The sequence below is a fragment of the Podarcis cretensis genome, assembly GCF_951804945.1.
Source record: "Podarcis cretensis genome assembly, chromosome: 11".
Taxonomy (NCBI): domain Eukaryota; kingdom Metazoa; phylum Chordata; class Lepidosauria; order Squamata; family Lacertidae; genus Podarcis; species Podarcis cretensis.
In genome coordinates this window covers 28,293,456-28,312,680 of record NC_137180.1, presented here as the reverse complement: position 1 = coordinate 28,312,680, position 19,225 = coordinate 28,293,456, and the positions used below count along the sequence as shown (strand labels likewise).

General features: G+C 39.0%; 1 protein-coding gene across 6 annotated transcripts in view; it reads left to right on the top strand.

The window, feature by feature from the left end:
- Window positions 1–18,541, top strand: part of LOC307226667 (uncharacterized protein) — a 51,477-nt gene extending 32,936 nt beyond the window's left edge. For 4 of the 6 annotated variants that reach the window (XM_079995534.1, XM_079995533.1, XM_079995535.1 and 1 more), the window contains 4 exons: window positions 4,723–4,881; window positions 9,922–10,069; window positions 10,261–10,404; window positions 11,243–12,192. In XM_079995534.1, coding sequence (XP_079851660.1) covers window positions 4,723–4,881; window positions 9,922–10,069; window positions 10,261–10,404; window positions 11,243–11,712 — 921 coding nt within the window. In that variant the 3' untranslated portion in view covers window positions 11,713–12,192. Of the gene's footprint in view, window positions 1–4,722; window positions 4,882–9,921; window positions 10,070–10,260; window positions 10,405–11,189; window positions 12,193–18,165 lie in introns of those variants that run through there. The other 2 variants (XM_079995537.1, XM_079995538.1) reach the window with 2 other exon arrangements.
- Window positions 18,542–19,225: the final 684 nt, after the last annotated feature.

Genomic DNA, 19,225 nt, shown 5'->3' with positions numbered 1-19,225 from the left:
GACCAACACAACAGGTACTGCGGTGTGAAAGGAATGTTAGAAAACAGAACAGAAGTGCTAGCACTATAATCAGGAAAACTATCACAATGTTCCCCATGTCTGAATGCACCCTGAGAATAACTGAATTGGGATCTGCAAGCATGCTTAAATCTGTGAAACAAGAAATGTTCTGGGATTCAATAAATGAAGGGCTCTTTTTACAACATGGATTTTGGAACAGCAAGAAGCAATGGCACTGTTGTTACCCGGATCTCTAGCAATTCTTCTGTTAATGCTTCCTGAAGAATTGCAGCCTCAACCTAAGTAATAGAATTCCTATGTGCCAGCCAGTATTTCTGGACACCTCCAGAGGCAATTTTGCCTTAGATGATACATGAAAGAATTGTATTTTCACTTTCAGGGAAGTAATATATCATGCGTATCTATCAAAAGCAGCATGAGCATTTTAACATGAAAACTGTACCGTAAAATAATGTTCTATCAATCTCCCTCCCACCTGCAAGTTATTACTGGGCTTAGCATGGATGCCGTTTCCATGCAGTTTCCTCCTCCTTATTGGTCTCATGGGAGAATGTTGGTTTTAGTTTACTCTACAATCAGACATATATATGTTTTTTAAATCTATAGTATATATATATATTAGGTTTTTCCAATAAAAACTAGGTTCAGATAGTGCAAACAGATCAGAATGTGTAATCTACTGCTACAAGCAATTGCCATTCCCGGGAGTCCAAAATATGGAATATTTAAAATGGAAGTTTCCCGAAATATACATATTTAAATCCAGATCACTGGGTTGTAACAATTTCAATGGGAAATTGGTTATATTTGATGGATTTGTTTGATTATTCATAAAAGAGCCTTAAATATGATGGCTGATCCTCAAGGTTGCTAACAGAAACCCATGATGCTATTACCAATTAATATCAGTTGTATGCTCACCAGATAACCTGTTGTATTTGTTTTAAAACCACACAGTTGTAATGCACATGTTCACACTGATTGCTGCAATCTGTTGTCAGATTAGTATTCCAGCTCATTTTGTTTGAGCATCAATTTAGGCATGATCAAGCTGTGCTAATACCAATGCTACAACCAAATAAATGTCTTCTTTCAATTGATTAAAATATTGTTTTTAGAATTTCATCATTTGACTTTCTGTGAAAAATTAGGCACAATCTAATAACCTTTTAAAAAAAGTGGCTAAAATAAACCCAGCAATCAGTTGGTAATTTAAAAGACTGCAATATGTCCCAAAGCAATTGAAAACCCCCAAGCTCCACTGGTGAGTTGGTATTGCAGGCCACTCAGAGTAGCAGATTCCATTGTTCCTGCTCTATTAAAGTACAACAGAGTCCTAGATGAACGGTCAGGGTCAAATATTAGTAACATTAAATCTGAATTTGTAGACGAAGCAGATCTCTAACTTCAAGTTCTCTATTTCTCTCTCACTCTCATGGTTTCTGTGTGTGTGTGTGTGTGTGTGTGTGTGTGTTAGAGCAGGCTGTTACCACCTACATTATCAACTAGCAGAAGTGGTTGCTTGTCTGTGATGTAGATGCTACTTACTTTGGTCTGTAGATGGCAGTAACTTGCCACTGTAATGGCTTGTACCGGCTTTCCTATTTAACTGGTGATTTAAATGCTCTGACTGATAAAACATATAAATTAAACCAACTCACACGGCCAGTGTCTTCCAAGAGACAAGTGTACTGGACTTGGATACGGGAGGCCCCAATTCAAATTTCTGCTCAGCCTTCTTGGTGGCAAGTTGCAGGCTGTGATCTATCTTTACCTTTATCTTTTTTAAAAAAAAATAATGGCAACACTGACTTTCTTCAAAAGGGTTTTCTAAGATAAGCTCTATTAAGCACTCTGAAGTTTTGTGGACGAGGAGCTCCTCTTAAGGGAAGAAGGAGAAGTGGTGCACAACCTCCCAGGTCACTGCTTTAAAAACCTGACTTTTCTATAAATAATTTTCAGCACTTCAACCAGCTACATTTCATGGTGTATCTATGTCAGAGCTTTCGACCACGTTTTATGTTCTGTTGAAGTAGAGTTTCACTGTTATCGCTTCCCTTCTTATCTCATCCCTGCACTTTGTTCCTCACTATTCCGAGAGGTGCTTTTGTAAAGCACTGTACTCTAATTTTATCAATTTTAATATGCTCCTGGATCACATGACAGCTATAAGTGGGCTCACACTGCCTACCAGAAGCATTTGGGTAAAAAGTAGATTTGATCATTGCATTCTGTGGAAGCAGTACTCTGCAAGACGCAGACAGAAGGGAGAAGACAAGCCCCAAACTGAGCATAGGAAGCTGCCCACCATCTTAATGACTCTTCTCTTTTCTGTCTTGGCAGAAATATCACCTACATTCCCCCCGCCTGAGATCTCAAACTTTCATCTGTTTAGCTGCATTCGTGAGAAGCAGCATTATGATGAAAAATGATGCCCATTGCTTTTTCGTATTGACTGAAATGCCTTACCTGTAAGGGGAAACGTAGGACTTAACATCTTCCAGTGAACCCATTGTGTTGGGTATAGGATGCAAAGCATAAACTAGCATTTAATTTGTATCAAGAAAATGCACAGCAAGTCCATGAAAGTTCAGATAGATCATTGTTACCTATTAGTGAAGTGTCTGTCAGGATGATGGACTGGCAGACAATGCCTGTTACCTCCTGCTTGCTGTTGCGTATGAAAAAAAGCAAATTTCAACCTGGTTTTCTCAGGGAACAATTGCTCTTGTTCCTCCCTTGTCCTGCACCAGTGGCAGGTGTATCCTTATATAATATAATTATTATTTAAATGAGGATGTCGTCATCAGCGTCATAAACTTTTATTGCACTAACCAAAGGCCATGGTATCACGCATAAACCAACAGTCACTATACATACAGTAAAACCACAGTCAAATCTACGAAAATTATTTGTTATACTTTATAAGTTACAAAGTCATTGGCATCGCTTAGCAGCCATTTCACCCTCTTCCCTTTCTTTTCAATCTTGTGAAGGGAATCCTCAGCCTTCTACACACACACACACACACACACGCACAGTGGCAACAGGTTCCACAGATTCCATAGGAGTCCTTTAGATGCTAAGATCTTGCTTGTTGTTCCACTGTTACACCTTGTTGATGACTTCAAGATCAGCAATGTTTTGTGTTTATTTTAATAGGTTTGATAATAGTTATTTTTTACCTCTATTGGATGCATACTGTTGTTTATCCATAATGCTGCTTGTATAAAGATGCCAAGAAGCGCTTGCTCAATTTCACACATGGGTAATTGTGGATTGTGAATGCAATCCATTACCCAATTAATACAGCTAAATTGGCAAAAGGAAATGGATTCAAAGGTGCTTTTGATGTGTATTTCGGAAAACGTATTATGCTGTTTCTTTCCCATGCACTAGAATCCAGTGCTGCGGGGGGGGGGGGGGAGTAAAGCTAAATCTAATAATGTTCTTCTACTTGTGGCAATAACTTGCACAATCTCTTTCACACACCTTCCTGCACCCCCCTTCTGCTTTTGAGAGTCCCCTGGTGGGGCAGGGGAGCATCTCTGACAGTTTTCAATTGGTGTCTTCTGTTAGTGGAAACACACCAATTCGATTCCTCCCCATATCCCTCAATTTTCTCGCCATCTATACCCAGTTTATTCTTTGCTCTTTTATTATTATTGCTCTTTTATTATTATTACTTAACATTCAGATCCTTATTGTCCAAGTTCCATTGTATTTGATGCACACTCTTCATGAGAGGCTAGTCCTGACTGGGGTTTTCTATTTTATCACAGAGATCAACAACATTAATCAAGTTGAAAAGATTTATAGTAAATTAGTCTGTTCATAGAGGTTTTGACCTCTGCTTCATGGCACCTAAATCCCTGGCTGAAAATATTTTCTCCCCAGCCTGCTGTGTGGTTTCTCTTATTAATTGTACACTTTCAAAATGTTTTGTAGCACTAAGTGTAGCCATAAACTTCAAATGAAGCAGAGAAGAAATTCCATCATTCTGAACCTGACAGAGGATTATACCTTCTTTTGCAGTGTCTTTTATTTTAACCTTGTACGTGTAGCTTTCAATATAGAAAAAAAATCCTATGTTGAAGGCTATGTGACAATAGACAGTTGTGGGTTATTGTTGTTTTGAAAGGTCTGTTTGAATTATAATTTGGTATTTATTGGCATACGATTCTAATTACTGCTTGATTTCAGGTGATAAGTCAAATCTTAAAATGTACCTCCCTAAGAAGCTTGCAAAACTTGTGTCGTGGTGTATTGTCTACTACACAACTCATCATCATTGAGCATTATTGTAATTGGTGGACAGTGACTAAAATGCGAGCGACATTGTGACAGATGTTATTTACTCTGTTGCCTTCTCTATTATCTTGATGTGCTTTTGGTGTCACTGCTAGGGAAGCAGAGGATCTGAGCAAGCTACCCTGCTGGCATTGTGACAACCATCTTAACCATGTTACAGGATCATGTGTAAATTAAGTGGTTTTCAGCTTCATCAGCATGAAGCAAGGTGGAAGAGTACCATCATCACACATGCTGCAGCTATGGTAAAATCGCCTAGCAGTTAAATTTACGCTTTGAGGGTTTTCTGTTGATACCTGTGATTGGGGGCAGAAATTGAATGGCTCCTTTAAACTATCCTTGGGTAAAGTGCTCCTTTTACTACTACTCCCCCCCCCCAATGTTTTTCAGGAAATCCTGGAGAATTCCTTGAGCCAGGAGTTCACTGTGGAGAATGTGCTTGCGACGCTTCCAGCCTTCCCCAAGGGTGCCCCTCGGCAACGTGCTAAACGGGCAGCAGAAGCCCTGGTAAAGGCTCAAAATTATTCCAGGGAAATGGCAATGCAACAGGTGAGGAAATGGGGGAGTTTATTTCAGTTTAACATCCTCTCCCTCCGCCCTTCTTTTTAACAGATTTGACCTACTTTGCAGTCACTGGTCAATTTTCCCCTTGTACAAACCTTATCGCACAGCTAATGTATAAAGGTTAGAATTCTTTTGTTGAGTGGCTGTGCAGGCATTAGTCTCACTTCCTGCTGGCAAGGCCACTTTTTTGTGGGTTTGTACAATAGGAGCTTATGAATGCTTCTATTCATGGCCAGCTCCTGAGGCACACAGAAAAATAGGCAGCCATTCCTTTAAAACAGAAACTTAAATATGATTTGGAGGTTTTCTCGTTCTTTCTTCCCACTTCAGGAACCAAAGAGCTGTATTAAAACAAGCAGGAAGGAGCTTGAAAACTTCCATGGAACAAAAGGCAAAAGTTCACAAGGAAGTATCTTATGTTTCCCAACGTGAAGACAATTCCTGTTCATACATATATATATTTCAGAAAACTTAGCTTAACATGTCAAGTTCTGCTAAATCATAATAGGCTGATAACAGTGTTTCTTTCCCAGGAACTTAAAAAAGCGTTTATGTAGAAGTTTGTTAGGAGGTCAAATGTTTTCTTTAAAATTTCCCATTTTCCAAGTGATGGATCTCCAGTTATGATTTTGCCCTTTCACATGTTCTATTCTGATTTTTAAATGCTGCTCAAGCTAGAATTTAGACTTCTCAATCTAGAACTTATCCCTTTGGGTCTCTACCAGATGTCTGACAATTTAATGGACCTCTTTGACGCAGGGATCTATTAGTGGGTCTCCTTTGATTGTCTGGCTTAAGGCTGCTCCCGATCATTAGTGGGAATCTATCCAAAATACAGGCTACAATCCAAAAGGCTAACATGTACATATTGCAGGAGCTGTGTAGGCAGCCTGATCTTTGGCTGATTCTGTTGTACTTCATTCTGCTGAAGAGACAAGCTGCTTGTCTCTTTAGCAGCAGGATCTGCTGTGGTAATGCTAGCAAACAAAGCTCCAGCAATAAGTATACTTCTCCAATCTGTGTATCATGCCTTTAAATCATAGCCATTCATTTTTTTTTCTTTGAGAAGTGAAGCTTTAATTAAGTATGAATCATGCAGTGCTGACTTTTCTTTTGGGGTGTGTATGTGTGAAAGGAAGTTCTACAAACTGCGTTCTGGTTCCATGTCAGAAAGAAATGTTACACTCTAGCTGATGGAAGCATTTAAACACTTGAGTGTGAGAGACCATTCTTTTTTTTAAAAAAATGGGAAGGCTCTTAATTTTTTAATTAGATTTTTAATTTTAATTAGATTTTCATAACATAATTTCAGACTTCAAATTTGTTATACATTTCTCTTATACTCTGACATCCCACAGCCAATCAGAAGCTGTGCTTTGGTTTCCAAACATTTTAGAAGTCAAATGGACTTCTGGAATGGATTCCATTTGACTTCCAAGGCATGACTGTATTCCTCTGTTACATCACACATCTAATATATATTCCTCTAGTTCATATATTATCATTTCTTCCCATTGCTCACATTTCAAATCCTGCCCATGATTTCATTTGGTTGTTATATATTTTTTCAAATAAGCCAAAAATTCCACTCTTCCATAAATTGTCCATCATGCTGATCTCTTATTCTTGCCGTTAGCTCCGCATAGCCCATTGATTTTAGGAGCTATTCTTCTTTGTTGGACTTCTTTCTTCTTTCCAGTTTTGTGCATGGGAAGGCTTGTTCTTAATGGCATAAGTAGATCAAGGAGTTCCAGTCCTCTCTATTTAAGTGAATTAAGGTTAGTAGTCTTCATTTGTGTTGAACAGGGAGAACCATAAGCCAATTTTAGAGCTCATGCTATGTAAGAAAGGTCTTAAGTTCAGTCCTTGGCATTTCCAGATAAAAGAGTAGGATTGAGAAGAATCTCTGCCTGACAACCTGGAAAACTACTTCCTGTCTTGGGAGAAACAGTTACTGAGGTAGATAGAACAGAGCTCTGACTTGGTATAAGGCAACTCCTTGTAGTATTCAAGGAAGACAAGTTTTGATTAATAGGGATGCCATATTTCTTTGAGTATAGGAAGAAAGCAGGGTAGGAACATTTAAAACTATGCTGAAGTAGCTGGAGTCTCATAAAGCATTAGCTTGTCAGACCTTGCCTGAACACGTTGAGTCATTGGCTTGTTACTTAGTTAACCTTTGTAATACTACAACAGCTTCTAATAATCTAATTTGCACATCACATTTACTTTTTCTGTTACTCTCTACATTCTACACAAAGATTCAATAATTCCCATCCTACACAAGATGAACTGAGGCCAAGAGTGACCAAAAATGCAGCAGGTCCATAACTAGAGAGAGAACTTTGGACAAAGCACCCACAATTTTTAACCCAGCTCTCTAGCCACTGAGTTGCCTGAGAGCATTAAGCTGCAGTTATTACAGCACTATGTAATAACTGGAAAGATTTAATGTAAGTGACAGCTAGCAGGACCCAAAGAACTCTGAGTGAAAGAACAAGAGAAGAACAAGAGCTTACACAGTGTTATGGAGGGTAGGTTCTACTGCTTATCGTTAGCTTCTGCTTGTGCAAGAGATTGCTCAAGTAGACCATCTTCTGGTTTAATTTCATTTTTGCCCCTGCAGCACTATAGTGAGACATAAACAGCCAGAGTCTACTGAGAAGAAGACACCTGGTGGAGCAGTATCTTTAAGGGCTAGCCTGCTCTCTTGGGATTTCTAGCAGAACAGCCAATCTGCTGCTCTTTGTTCATTTTCAATCAGCTCATCTTGGAACAATTTGATCTTGTGCCTGGGAAAGTACATTAGGTCACTAAGATGATCTGGCAGCTAGCTCAGTACTTCTTGCTACAGATGGCCAAAAATCTTGGAAGTTAAAATTATCTAAGGCCCATTTCATAATATTTATGTTTCTGTGGGCTATTGGATTCCCTCGGGGGGCAAGGAAGTGACCATTTAATGAGTTTCCTCAAAAATATGCCTTTGTTGTACTTCACTTATCTCCTGCTACTTGCTGTTGCAGTACTAGTGTAAAGGTAGCAAACCACATAAAAAGTAAAACATTCATATTTTCCCAGTACATTCATTATCTGGGGGGCAAGGACTTTGTTAATCTTGTGCCTTGTGCATCATGAAAAGCATTATCAGGGAAAACATGGCCAAAGATTAATGCATGAAAAAGTGTCATGCAATAATTTGTACTTTAAAAAAGTATAAATTTGTTTTTGTTGTAGTTCTTGGCTCTCTTTCCCCTCAGCTGTACAAACTGGAGCATGAAACGGGGAAGTGTTGCAAAGATTATTTCTTAGAATAGAAACAGATTCTTGCTGCATAAGCCTGTTTTGCAACCTGTAAAGCAGTCTATAAAGGGTGCCATTTAAAAACTTGATATAAATGTTGTATTTGCTGATTATTATTATTTACTAGAAAAATACTCAAAACTTATTTCTATATTTCATTATTTTTGTTGTTTTTCTTAACAATATTGCAATGTTTGAGGATCAGAGACATTTGTCAAAGGTACAACTAACTCTTTTAAGAGTTTGATTACTATCACTGCCTACTAGCTCATGAGATAGTCACCCTAGAGGATATACTTCTGTGATGTGGCTACAGGAAATGAGAGAAGGTGACTGTGGGTATCTCCAAAACATACCTAGCAGTTCAGAGACATGTCCTTTGTCTGAAGGAAGAGTACTGGGCAGTTGGCAAGTAGGGTGGTTTGTTGGGAAGATTAGTAGTAAATTGCCCTTTCCCTTGGTGTCGTCCACATTCTCAATAAGGAACTTCAAACGGAATGGATGGTTTTTTGACAGTTCCTCTCTTTACTTTCTTAATAGTGGACTCTCTGGGAGACTAAATCTCATCTGCACAATTCATAATGTATATTTTTCATTGTGGACATTTTGTGCTATAGGGAAAAAAAATTCCCAGCAATGTGCGTTTGGCATATACGTGTAGGAATTGAGTCTTTGATGTCTCTACCAATTTTCCCACTCAATTTCATTGATTGTGCTGTTCAGAAACAGTCACAGCCATCAGGTGTGCTTTGCACAGTCAAACACAGTATGCGGTGCTTACACTTCACAGAATAGAAATTCCCAGCCTGTTGTGGCAATGTGGTCTCGTTAATCAGTGTCCTTACTATTCAAGGTTTCTATAACAGGTGGACATTCAACAGGTGGTTCTGCATTGGCAAAAACATCAGAAAATAAAGTCTGCATTTTTGTGTGTGTGTGTGCATGAGAGAGAGAGAGAGAGAGGGAGAAGGAATTGGGAGTGTTGCATACCCCAAGACCTTTCCCTCATCCTGCTACAGTTTTCTTCACTTTCAGTTGCATTCTGTAAAACTCCAAATTTCCTCAGGACTGCAAATACTTAACCTACCTCCAGTGGAGACACAAGAGCTGAATTCTGTGCAAGATATCAGCATGTCAAAGCCTGCAAGCTGGGCAGCGATTTCCTGTCCCACTCCACCCCCAATTGCTTTCAACCGGCCTTTGCAGCTGTGCGGTTGACATCAGCTTGATCTGCAGTTATCCGCTATAAAGCTTTCCACTGTATGTGCATTAATGTTGCCCACCTGCTAAGTGAATCAGATCAAAACACTTAAAGCTACTAGGCAGGGAGACAGAGCAGAGGATGGTTAGTTGGGAGGAGAACATGCTGTGGAACCACCAGTAAAAGCTGCTTGACTGCTTTTATTTTCCTCTCTAGTAGGACTCCTTTTCTATAGCACAGCAGTATTAGAAAGCACAGCAAACGGCTGAAGCCATGGTTTATTATTTCAGATGTCATATCAACTGCAATTGGCACAAGTTCAAACCAGGACTGAAACCATGCTTCTACACTCTGGTTTGCTGGTCAGCCACCGATGGTGTTTGTCAGGTAGATGCCAAGAGAGAAGAATGGTTAAGGTTTGCAAACCATGGGTTCATGTGACATCTCATGACATCTGATTGAGCCAATATGCATTAGGCTCATTGATGCCTAATATTGCATTTTGTTGCTTTCCCCCCTCCTAGATACTTGCTTTGCAAGCTGAACTTAACTTCCACAGAAATTTGTATAATCTTCAAGTTAAGTACACCGAAGCTGTCTTTGATGGGATAAAGCAAGCATACCACACATTTCAAGATAATGTTGCCATGGTTCTATGTTCACCATTACAAGGTAAATACATGTCTGTAATAGCAGCATAAACAAAAACAATTTCAAAATACTGACAGGCATGAAATACAAATGTTTAGTGTTTCAAACACCTGAAAACAACTCAAATGCAAGATTTCTCTCTCTCTTGCTGCTTCATACTTTTAATACAGGTCTCCAGGGAGCAATTGATAATTTTCCACTTTCTCTTGTAGATGTTTTTTCTTCTTATACAAAACTTAAAGCAGAAGCTTCAGAGGCAGCTTTGAGAGACTTCCTCACTGCTTTTAGGAACAATGCAGAACAAATCCAATATGCACTTGAAACTTTGGCTCCACCAGTGAATCAGCAGCATGAAGGTAAGAACCTTACTTATACAATTTGGATTGGTAAAGGATGTACTTGATAGGCTTGTCTTGGTGTCTTGTCTCCTTTTTTAAAAAAAGGCATGGGAAGAGAGCCACTCTTAGATATCTTGCATCACTGATTTATCCTTAATTTTCAGCATTAGGTTAAATAGAAAATAACTGATCTAGTACATTCAACCTAGTTCAAGACTTGAGCAGTTATGAGGAGATTTTGTAAAAAATAAAAATAAAAATGAAGTTCCTCCTTTGGTTGGTTCCTGATTTTTATCTTTTACTCCAATGAATGTATCTTATATGGTGTGTTTGAATGTGAATGTATAGTTTATTATGTTGTGAGCCAATATCCTCAAAGTTAAAGTATCAGCCACAGTTTGGAAATTGTAAGGCTCACCTTGACTCAGGTGTTATTGGACTACAACTCCCATAATCCCATACCATGTTTGCTGATGAGTTGGAAGTGTCCAACAACATCTGGAGGGCCACAGATTCCCCATCTTTGTTGCAAGGGATACCCAATATCCCGTCAATGGAAGCTCAAATTTTGCACATGCCAGAAGCACATTTGGGGCTTTATTTGATAATGAAAGGCATCTATAACCTGTTGATTTTCTAATAGCTGAGAGGGCTCTCTAGTAATGTTCTAGCTTACAATTTTTTCTAGGTTCAAGATAAATAGCACATTGAGAAGATACAGTTGATCACTGAAATGCATTAAATACTATGTTATCACAAACAGTTTCAAGTCAACTGCTTATTTATGCCTTACTATTGTTTAGGTTGAATGAATGGTGCAGTATAGCTCCCTACCTTCTTTTAATTTACCCTTAAGGTGATGAGGCCTTGTCAAAGTTTGGAAAAGAGTTCTTCCTGTCTTTGGAACATTCCCTCAAAGTCTGTGGAGAGCAACGGGATAAGGCAGCCAGTGAAATGGAAACCTTGCGAACGGAACTGGACCAGGCCTTTGAAACTCTTCGGAATTTAAGGGACCAAAAAGTGAAGAGAGCAGGAGCCAGTCAGCGTTTTCCAAAGCAGGAAGATGACAGAGCAGATGGAATAGAAGAAAGGAGCTTGAATGTACTTCCAAAACACAAGCCTGAGCCTGAACCAAAATCCACATTTCCTGTAGACAGGCATAGCCTCTTGCTAAAACATGCTTCTGTTACAGAGAGGGAATCTGTCAACCCATCGTCCAAGCAGAAAATGGAAAGCTCTGATGGTGTGAATGTTCAGCAGAAGGGGAAGCTCCTACACCGGAGCAAGAGTATGAAAAACACGGAAAGGCCACCATGGCAAAGTTAGACATAGCTCTTTGGGCCTGACAGCCTTAGCTTTGTCAGCAGCTCTTAACTGAATTCTGTGGGAGTGAAGTTGTGACTATGTGGTGTATCAGTGGGATGTAAGCTTATTTTCCTCCGGGAGTTGATTTTATACTCTTTAGTGGCTCCTGAGAGCCATTTTATAAATGTCAAATTTCATTCCCTAGAACTGTTTCCTGTTTAGAAAATGGAAAACATTTGGCCTGTTGAAGCAACTTCCACATAATGTTAAAAGACATGGGAACATGCTGAAAAATCATATATCTCTGAAGAGACAGAATGTCAAAGCTGGAATGTGTGCATAGAGAGAAGATGAACGCCATTGTTGCATCACAACTCTAAAATTAACCCTGCACCTCTTCTGGCACTTTTTGCAGTGCTTTATAACCTAAGAAGTATACTTATCCCTGACTGTCATTGGGTCAGGGCTTTATATGTATGCAAGACAATGAAAGCTAGATAATGGCTTTGAAGGTAATCGAATGCACATCAATACCCCTGTGGGACTTCCATGAGCTAAATAATCAGGACATTTGGTTTTCAGGTGTCAGTGCAGAGCGTGTCTTAGGGAAAGACATTTACTGGTTTTTTTTTATTTTTGGTGGTTCTCTATTAGTGCTGAAGTAGTAACCCAGGTAGTTGCTAAGCAGATGTACCCCAAGCATCCACTGGAATTTAATGGAAGAGACTTTGAACCTATCTCATCACGATTTTACGTTGTCCTTTTCCTACACAGATGCTTTGGCTTGAAAACAATCCTTGAAGCAGGCTTGTGATTTGTGGCATTCCACAAAGCCAAGTCTGGTTCTCCGTAAATGGTCTCAGCTATCTGAGAAACTTAATTGTTCTCCTTGGCTTGCTACCCCTGCTAAAAGCAATACTCTGGGCCTCATGCTTACGAGGCTAATAAAACTGCTCAAAATGATAGCACGAGGATCAAGGACAGCATTCAAAATGTTTATGACTTGTGAATGGTTTTGACGACCCCCTTTTTTTGTTTGAGAATGATGCAAAATATTATGCTCTGTAGTATTTTAAAAATTGTATTTAAATTATATTTTATTCCCCCCCCCCAAATCAACTATCAGTTGAAATGCCGAAGATGAAAAGTTTCTTTGTTCTCGTTAATAAATGACAGAAATAGAATGCAACCTTTGTTTTGTTGTTCAACCAGGTTCAACGGTGGAATGATTTTTTTCCTGTTTCCTTCATTTTCTAAGAGTATCTCTTACAGATGCTTCCAAATGTATAAGGACTAAAATAAGCTTGTGTCAATTTGCTTGTGACTCTTTCCACGGTCCTTCTAAGGTAAGTGGCCTTGATAGCTACAGAAGTCTCTTAAAGAGAGTCAATATGAATTTCCATGTATTATTAAGTTAGTGCTCATCAAATCCTTAGGTTTTTAAATTATCATAGTTATTCTCATATTTAACAATGAAAATGTTCAAAGTGATTCACATAAATAAGAACACTGATCTTAAAATCCCCCAAAATAGGCAAGAGTTAAGACTTATTTTAATATTTAAGAATATTAAATCAGAGCATGGCTCTCTAAAAGCAACAATAAAAACTACTATGAAAGTCTGAGAATAAAAACGATTTAACCTGTCAAAGTGATTGAGAAGGTGTTATTCTGCAAAGGTGGCACTGCCATTGGAAAGACCCTCTCTCCAGTTGCTACTCACCTAACATCTGCCAGTGTAGGCAGACAGAGGATGGCACCTGATACTTCATAAGAAGACTGTCTTTGTGGTACCCAAACTGTTTAGGGCTTTAAAGTTCCAAAGCATTAAAATAAATAATCTTTGTATATCACATACTCATTTGGGTCAGGGGGTTAATAAATGATTGAAAATGATAAGACTTCTGTTGACCAAAAAGACCATTTGGATTACTTTGGAACACTTCATGTCGCCCTATTTGATCCAGAACTATGATCACATTCCCCAAGCCCATTTACTGAAATAGAATAGCTGTAGTACATGCAGTGACAGGAGAGTAATGTTCTGATGGACATGCCAGGATAAAATCCATATCATGCAAGGAAAATGAATAATTTACCATCTCAGTGCAACCATTTTATAAATGAAGAAAGTCAGAGCAGATCTTGAACTAATCTTTCTTTTCTTTTCTTTTCTTTTCTTTTCTTTTCTTTTCTTTTCTTTTCTTTCTTTACTTTCTCTCTCCCTCTCCCCCCCGAGAGAGAGATAGAAAGAAAGAAAGAAAGAAAGAAAGAAAGAAAGAAAGAAAGAAAAGGCAAAGTGCAAGTGGAGGGAGAGAAATTTCCCTTCCTCTTTTGGAAGCGCGATCTTTCCCTTCATCTTTTAGTCGTGCTTGTCTCCAAAGGCACCAGATGTAGCAGATTGATCAGCAGGATGGCTACCAGCAGCACAAGTGACAGCATGATTGGTTGCCTATTCCTTTTTAAGGTGATCTTGGCCTTGCTCACAAGCAGTTATGGGGCTGAAATTCATTAGTATGTTTGAAGGAGACTCTTCTGTCAGCTTGCTGGGAGGGGAGAATGGAGTCCCACTGCCAGCAGCTCTTGCTTCATTTCAAAAAATATATATTTGATCTCCTAAATTCTGCTGGTTTTCCGTGCATAATTTATGAGACTCGTTTATTCTGCGCTTTCACATGTAAATAGCCATCCACCCACTGTGTCTTCTGAATTGCATTTTAATTACGTTAGGCTTGTGGTTCCCCCCTGATTTTTAAACTAGCATGTGATACATGTTCAGATGGAAATTAATGATTTTAACTACTCATGACTAAAACCATAGTTGCTGTAATGTTATTGGGTGTTTTAAGCAAGGAGGAAGAAAAGTAGTTTCAAAAAGAAAGAAAAGAGATTCTAGTTTGCTGATCTCAAAGTCATTTTATGTAATATTACAAATCATTGAGATTTAATTAATCTGTATATTGGAAACATGTGTTTGGACTCCCAACATTTAGTTTATAATAACCTTAACATAATTAATTTTCAAAGTGTGCAAACGGCTTTCTTTGAAAATGATCTGCAGCATCCATATTAATAATAAAACAAACCATGCTTTGCTATTGAATTAGGCATTTCCTTTGAAGTGAGTCCAGAGAAACGGTATGCCGTCCTCAGTCATGTTAATTCTCTGATGCAAGGCTTATGGAAATATAGTGCAATTAGCTACATGCTAACAACCACCTTGCTGCACTTCCCAAAATACCATTTCATGAAAGGCTCACCCAGAAGTCTGGAGCAGTACATTTCACTAGTGTGGTGGTCCTGTTTTGCAAATTAGTTGGCATTGTAACTATGGACCCTTTGCTTTTTCCTAGTCTTATCCCATTATCTATAGGGCTTCAGAGTGGACTAGTATAAACAGAATTCAATATTTTGAAGCATTCAGAGGGGCCATGATGGTTTCCTTTGTGACAAAGCACTTGCGTCTTGGTAGTAGTAATATAATATATATATGGCACTGCTCCCAGTTCAGATAATGTTGACTCTGTACATCCTTACCATCCCAGGGATACTGAGATTCAGCAGCTGAGCATCTCTTGGCCCTCACTTTAGAATATCTAGCCGCCTTCTCTAGGCCAAGGCGCTACATCCAGCCTTTGCTCTTGGGAGCAGAGCACAGCTGTGCGTTCTGAGGGCAAGGTCTTTTACCTCATGTGAATGGCCTGCGACATCATGTTGTACCTTAGGCAGCTCTGCCAAGATGGAGAAGAGTTAAGCAACAGCCTTGTCTGAAAAAGATAACAGAACCAGTTTAAGCCAGCTATGCCTCTCTGAAGGAATAACCCAAACATCACGAACCTTCTTCTTGCTTCTTTCACACAGAGAAGCTTCCAGAACCCTCTTGAATTAAGTAGAATAGGAGAGATCTCTACACATCAGGTCAATACTTTCTGTACTAAGAAATGCAAACTGACACCCCCCCCCCATTTATTAGGTGCAGGAGGTATTGATATGCAAAATACCTATAGAAAAACTTTGCATGTGCACCTTCCTTCTACAAAAATAAATCCTAGCCTTGTGTTGCTAGACCTGCAATTCACCAGCAGAAAACAGAGTTACCATCTGCTTCTATGACTAGCAGAAAGACATCCTGACTCCTAGAAAAAACAACCTTCTTAAACTAAATGTAGCCCTTCACATTATAAAACAACACGCTACCTATGAAACCTGACACAGTCAAGGAAAAAAACCCAGGCCTTTATGATTGTAGTCTATAACTTGTGGCCTTGCATAGAGAAAACTTGGTGGGTTATAGTAGGGTAAGCCAGAAAGGAATGTGTGACTGTTATGCAGAAGTACTAGAGTCAAAATTCTTATGTAACCACTAGAATCCAGGGCATAATAATCATGTTATTCTTTGTCTATAGCACCACAGAGCTGATCATAGAGCTCTTGCACTATTTTTCTCTCATTTCTCTCATGACAATTACCCATTTGCTGGTTTAAAGGGAAAGACAAAGTCAGTTGGCTTCATTGTCCCAGAGATTAGTCAATATTGCTGGCCGCTAGGCTCCATTGCCTCTCTCATATTTTCCCAATATTGAGTAGCTGCTACAGCTCCACATTTATGCTGAGCCCTGCAGTGGCATGCCATGATCTCAAGTGGGTTTGGGTGTCTCTTGGTAGAGAATCAGGAGTTGGCTGGAAGCAGATTGCTATTAGAGAGAACCTATAGGCTGAAATTGGAAATAGAACCATTGGTCAAGACTCATGTGTGTGCATCTCCGTTCCATTAACAACAATGACTGTAATTTTGTGATCAGAATTATCCTTATTTTACCACTGATTTATCTGAGCCAAGATGAGTTAGGTCTGCATAATACAAATTCAATACAGAGCTGTATGTGCTTGATTACATGCTAATGATGTGTAAAGAAGTTCCTCTCTTGATTATATTTTCTAATTATTTCCTTCTATCAATTTATCTACTACCAGAACTTCTATCAAAGTCTCTCTCTCTCTCTCTCTCTCTCGTTCTAACACATTCTCCTTCCACTTTGAATATAACATTCCTCTCAGTTGTATAACTATAGAAATTACTAATTTACTGTAGATTTAATAAATCTACAATGCCTTTATGCTATTCCCTTCAACATTTCAAGTATGTAATCTCAGTGGTCTTTAAACCAGTTCTGAGCCTAATATAATTTTCTGCCATTATCTGAGTATATTCTGAAAATTTTTACTGGAGACTTCCCAGTTTATATCAGCTTCTACATTCTCTCAGATCTAATGACATTATATTGCCCTCTTCCTCTACAGTGATTCACTATTGTTTTCCACATCTACTTTAAGCTCAAATCCCTTACATTTCAAGGTTTGCTTTATCTTCATGCCTTCATTGTCTCTACCTATGGATGTGAATGTTTCTCAAGGAGGTATGCCTTATTGGCCCTTGTTAAAACCAGCTGAATGCATGAAGGCTATATTCAGATTTAATACTTTCATTACATATCCTTTCCCTGAACCACCATCTTTAAAACGTTGCTAATAAATCCTCCTGACATAAAAACCAGTTGCATTTGAAGCTGATTTGGGGTTAAAGTTTGTCACGTTACAGTAGTTCAAGGCTGTCGGTAATGCAGCCCTCGACTACTATATTTTCTGCAAGCTTAGTAGGACACCCATTTCCCAAACACTTTTCGAACTCAGCTGAAAGGTCCCTATGAACATCTTCCATTAGCCATGATTTACAGGTGCCCTTGTACCCCACAGCAGCAAGTTCAGTAAGTTTATTCCAGAATTTGATAGCTTGGATAAAGATAACAAAAGAAAACAGCTGCTGTCCGCTTGTAAGAAATATATTCCTTCTCGGCTAAGACCCAAGTTTCAGCTAGAAAAAACCATTATTTCTTTGGCAATGTTTTATTCCCATTCAATAAAAAAAGGTAATGACAGACACATAGTGAACCAAGTCGTGAATGTGTTGTGGTGATATGTGGTGTGTATTAGATCAAAATTATAAATTATAAAGAATTACAAAGCTGGAAAGGATCACTAAGTCATGGAATCCAGTCCCATGGCCTCCACACCAGTTCTCTGCAGTTTAGACCACATCATTCAGTTCACTGGGAGAAAGAAAGAACAATGAAAGTGCACCATGTCAGTGTACCTGGATGAACAGTTACCACCATGCGAAAATGAGACAAACCACTCAGTATAGAGCAAAGTTGATATAAAACCAAAATGGCTGATGGGGGAGGATGTTAGGTATAATACATGGGATTTCTTGTCCATAATGTATACAGTTTGGCCAGAAGTGCAGTACAGCAGTGGATAGTATCAGCATCAACTGTGAGAGTTACTGTAGGCCAGGATTCTTTGGTAGTAAGAAACCATTTTGTTTATTTGATTGTACCGGCAAACAGTTGGAAAGCCATCTCAAGTAGAACATGCATGAGATTCTAGACAAGGAATGCATTTTTTTCTTTTCAGAAAGCCACTGTCTGAATCAACAAGAAGTGAACATGAGATGCAAATGGGTCCCTAAAGTCATTAATTGAGCCATAGTAGGTTGTGCATTACTTTATTAAAATATAGCGGCTCTTAAAAAATTGTTCATTAATTTACTCATCGTATTTAGGAGCAGTGACATGTCTGTCTGCTGAGATTTCTTTAAGTTGACAGTTCTCAGGCACTCCCCATAGATCGGCCTTCGTGGCTGGATTTTTAAATGGACTTAATTAATTCCACCCTATTATGAGAAAAACAGAGAAAGGATCTCTTGTGGGATAATTCTTGACCTCGGGCAACAGTGGAAGAATGCAACTTTTTGTACAATCATATCAAATAAATATAGTGTGAAATTTCATTGTTGGAGCTCTTATATTCTGTTATCTTCAGGAAATACCTAAAACGACCTATTTTTGAATAGGATATGATCTGCTGAAGCACTGTTATTACACTAATTGCTGGGCCCAAATATGAAAAACCACAATTGGCATTTTCTAAATTTTTTCTCACGCTAAAGAACATATAATGTAGCTTACCTTCACATGTTGCTGAAAAAGATTACCCTGGAATTGGATCACACGGTCCAGGTGCTTGGTCACAGAACTGCTATCTGCCACCTGAAAAATCCTGCCTGGTTTTTTGGGACACCAGCAAGCCCCATACTCAAACAGGGCCCATCCTTTGACTACCATCACTGTTACCTTGGCTGAACAAGGTTCAGTTTTGTTAATCCTCACCCATCTGAGCTTAATAGCTAGGACAGAACCTTTGCTGCCTCAGTTTGGATTATTATGAGGAACAGTATGTAGGCAAGAAATTCAAGGTTGCAAGTTAAGGCGCCTATTTTTGTAACTTTTGGCTTTAAAATGTTGGCAGATGCATTGCGTGGGCAGGCGGAGTCCCCAGATCCCAAGCGGTCCCCCCCGTCATGTGGAATAATGACTCAAGACTACGTGCTATGGGATTAAATTGGCCACAACTTTATTAAATTTAAAATGTGGGTAGACCTTGGCTCAGGCATTGGACGTTCTCCCTCCCCAGT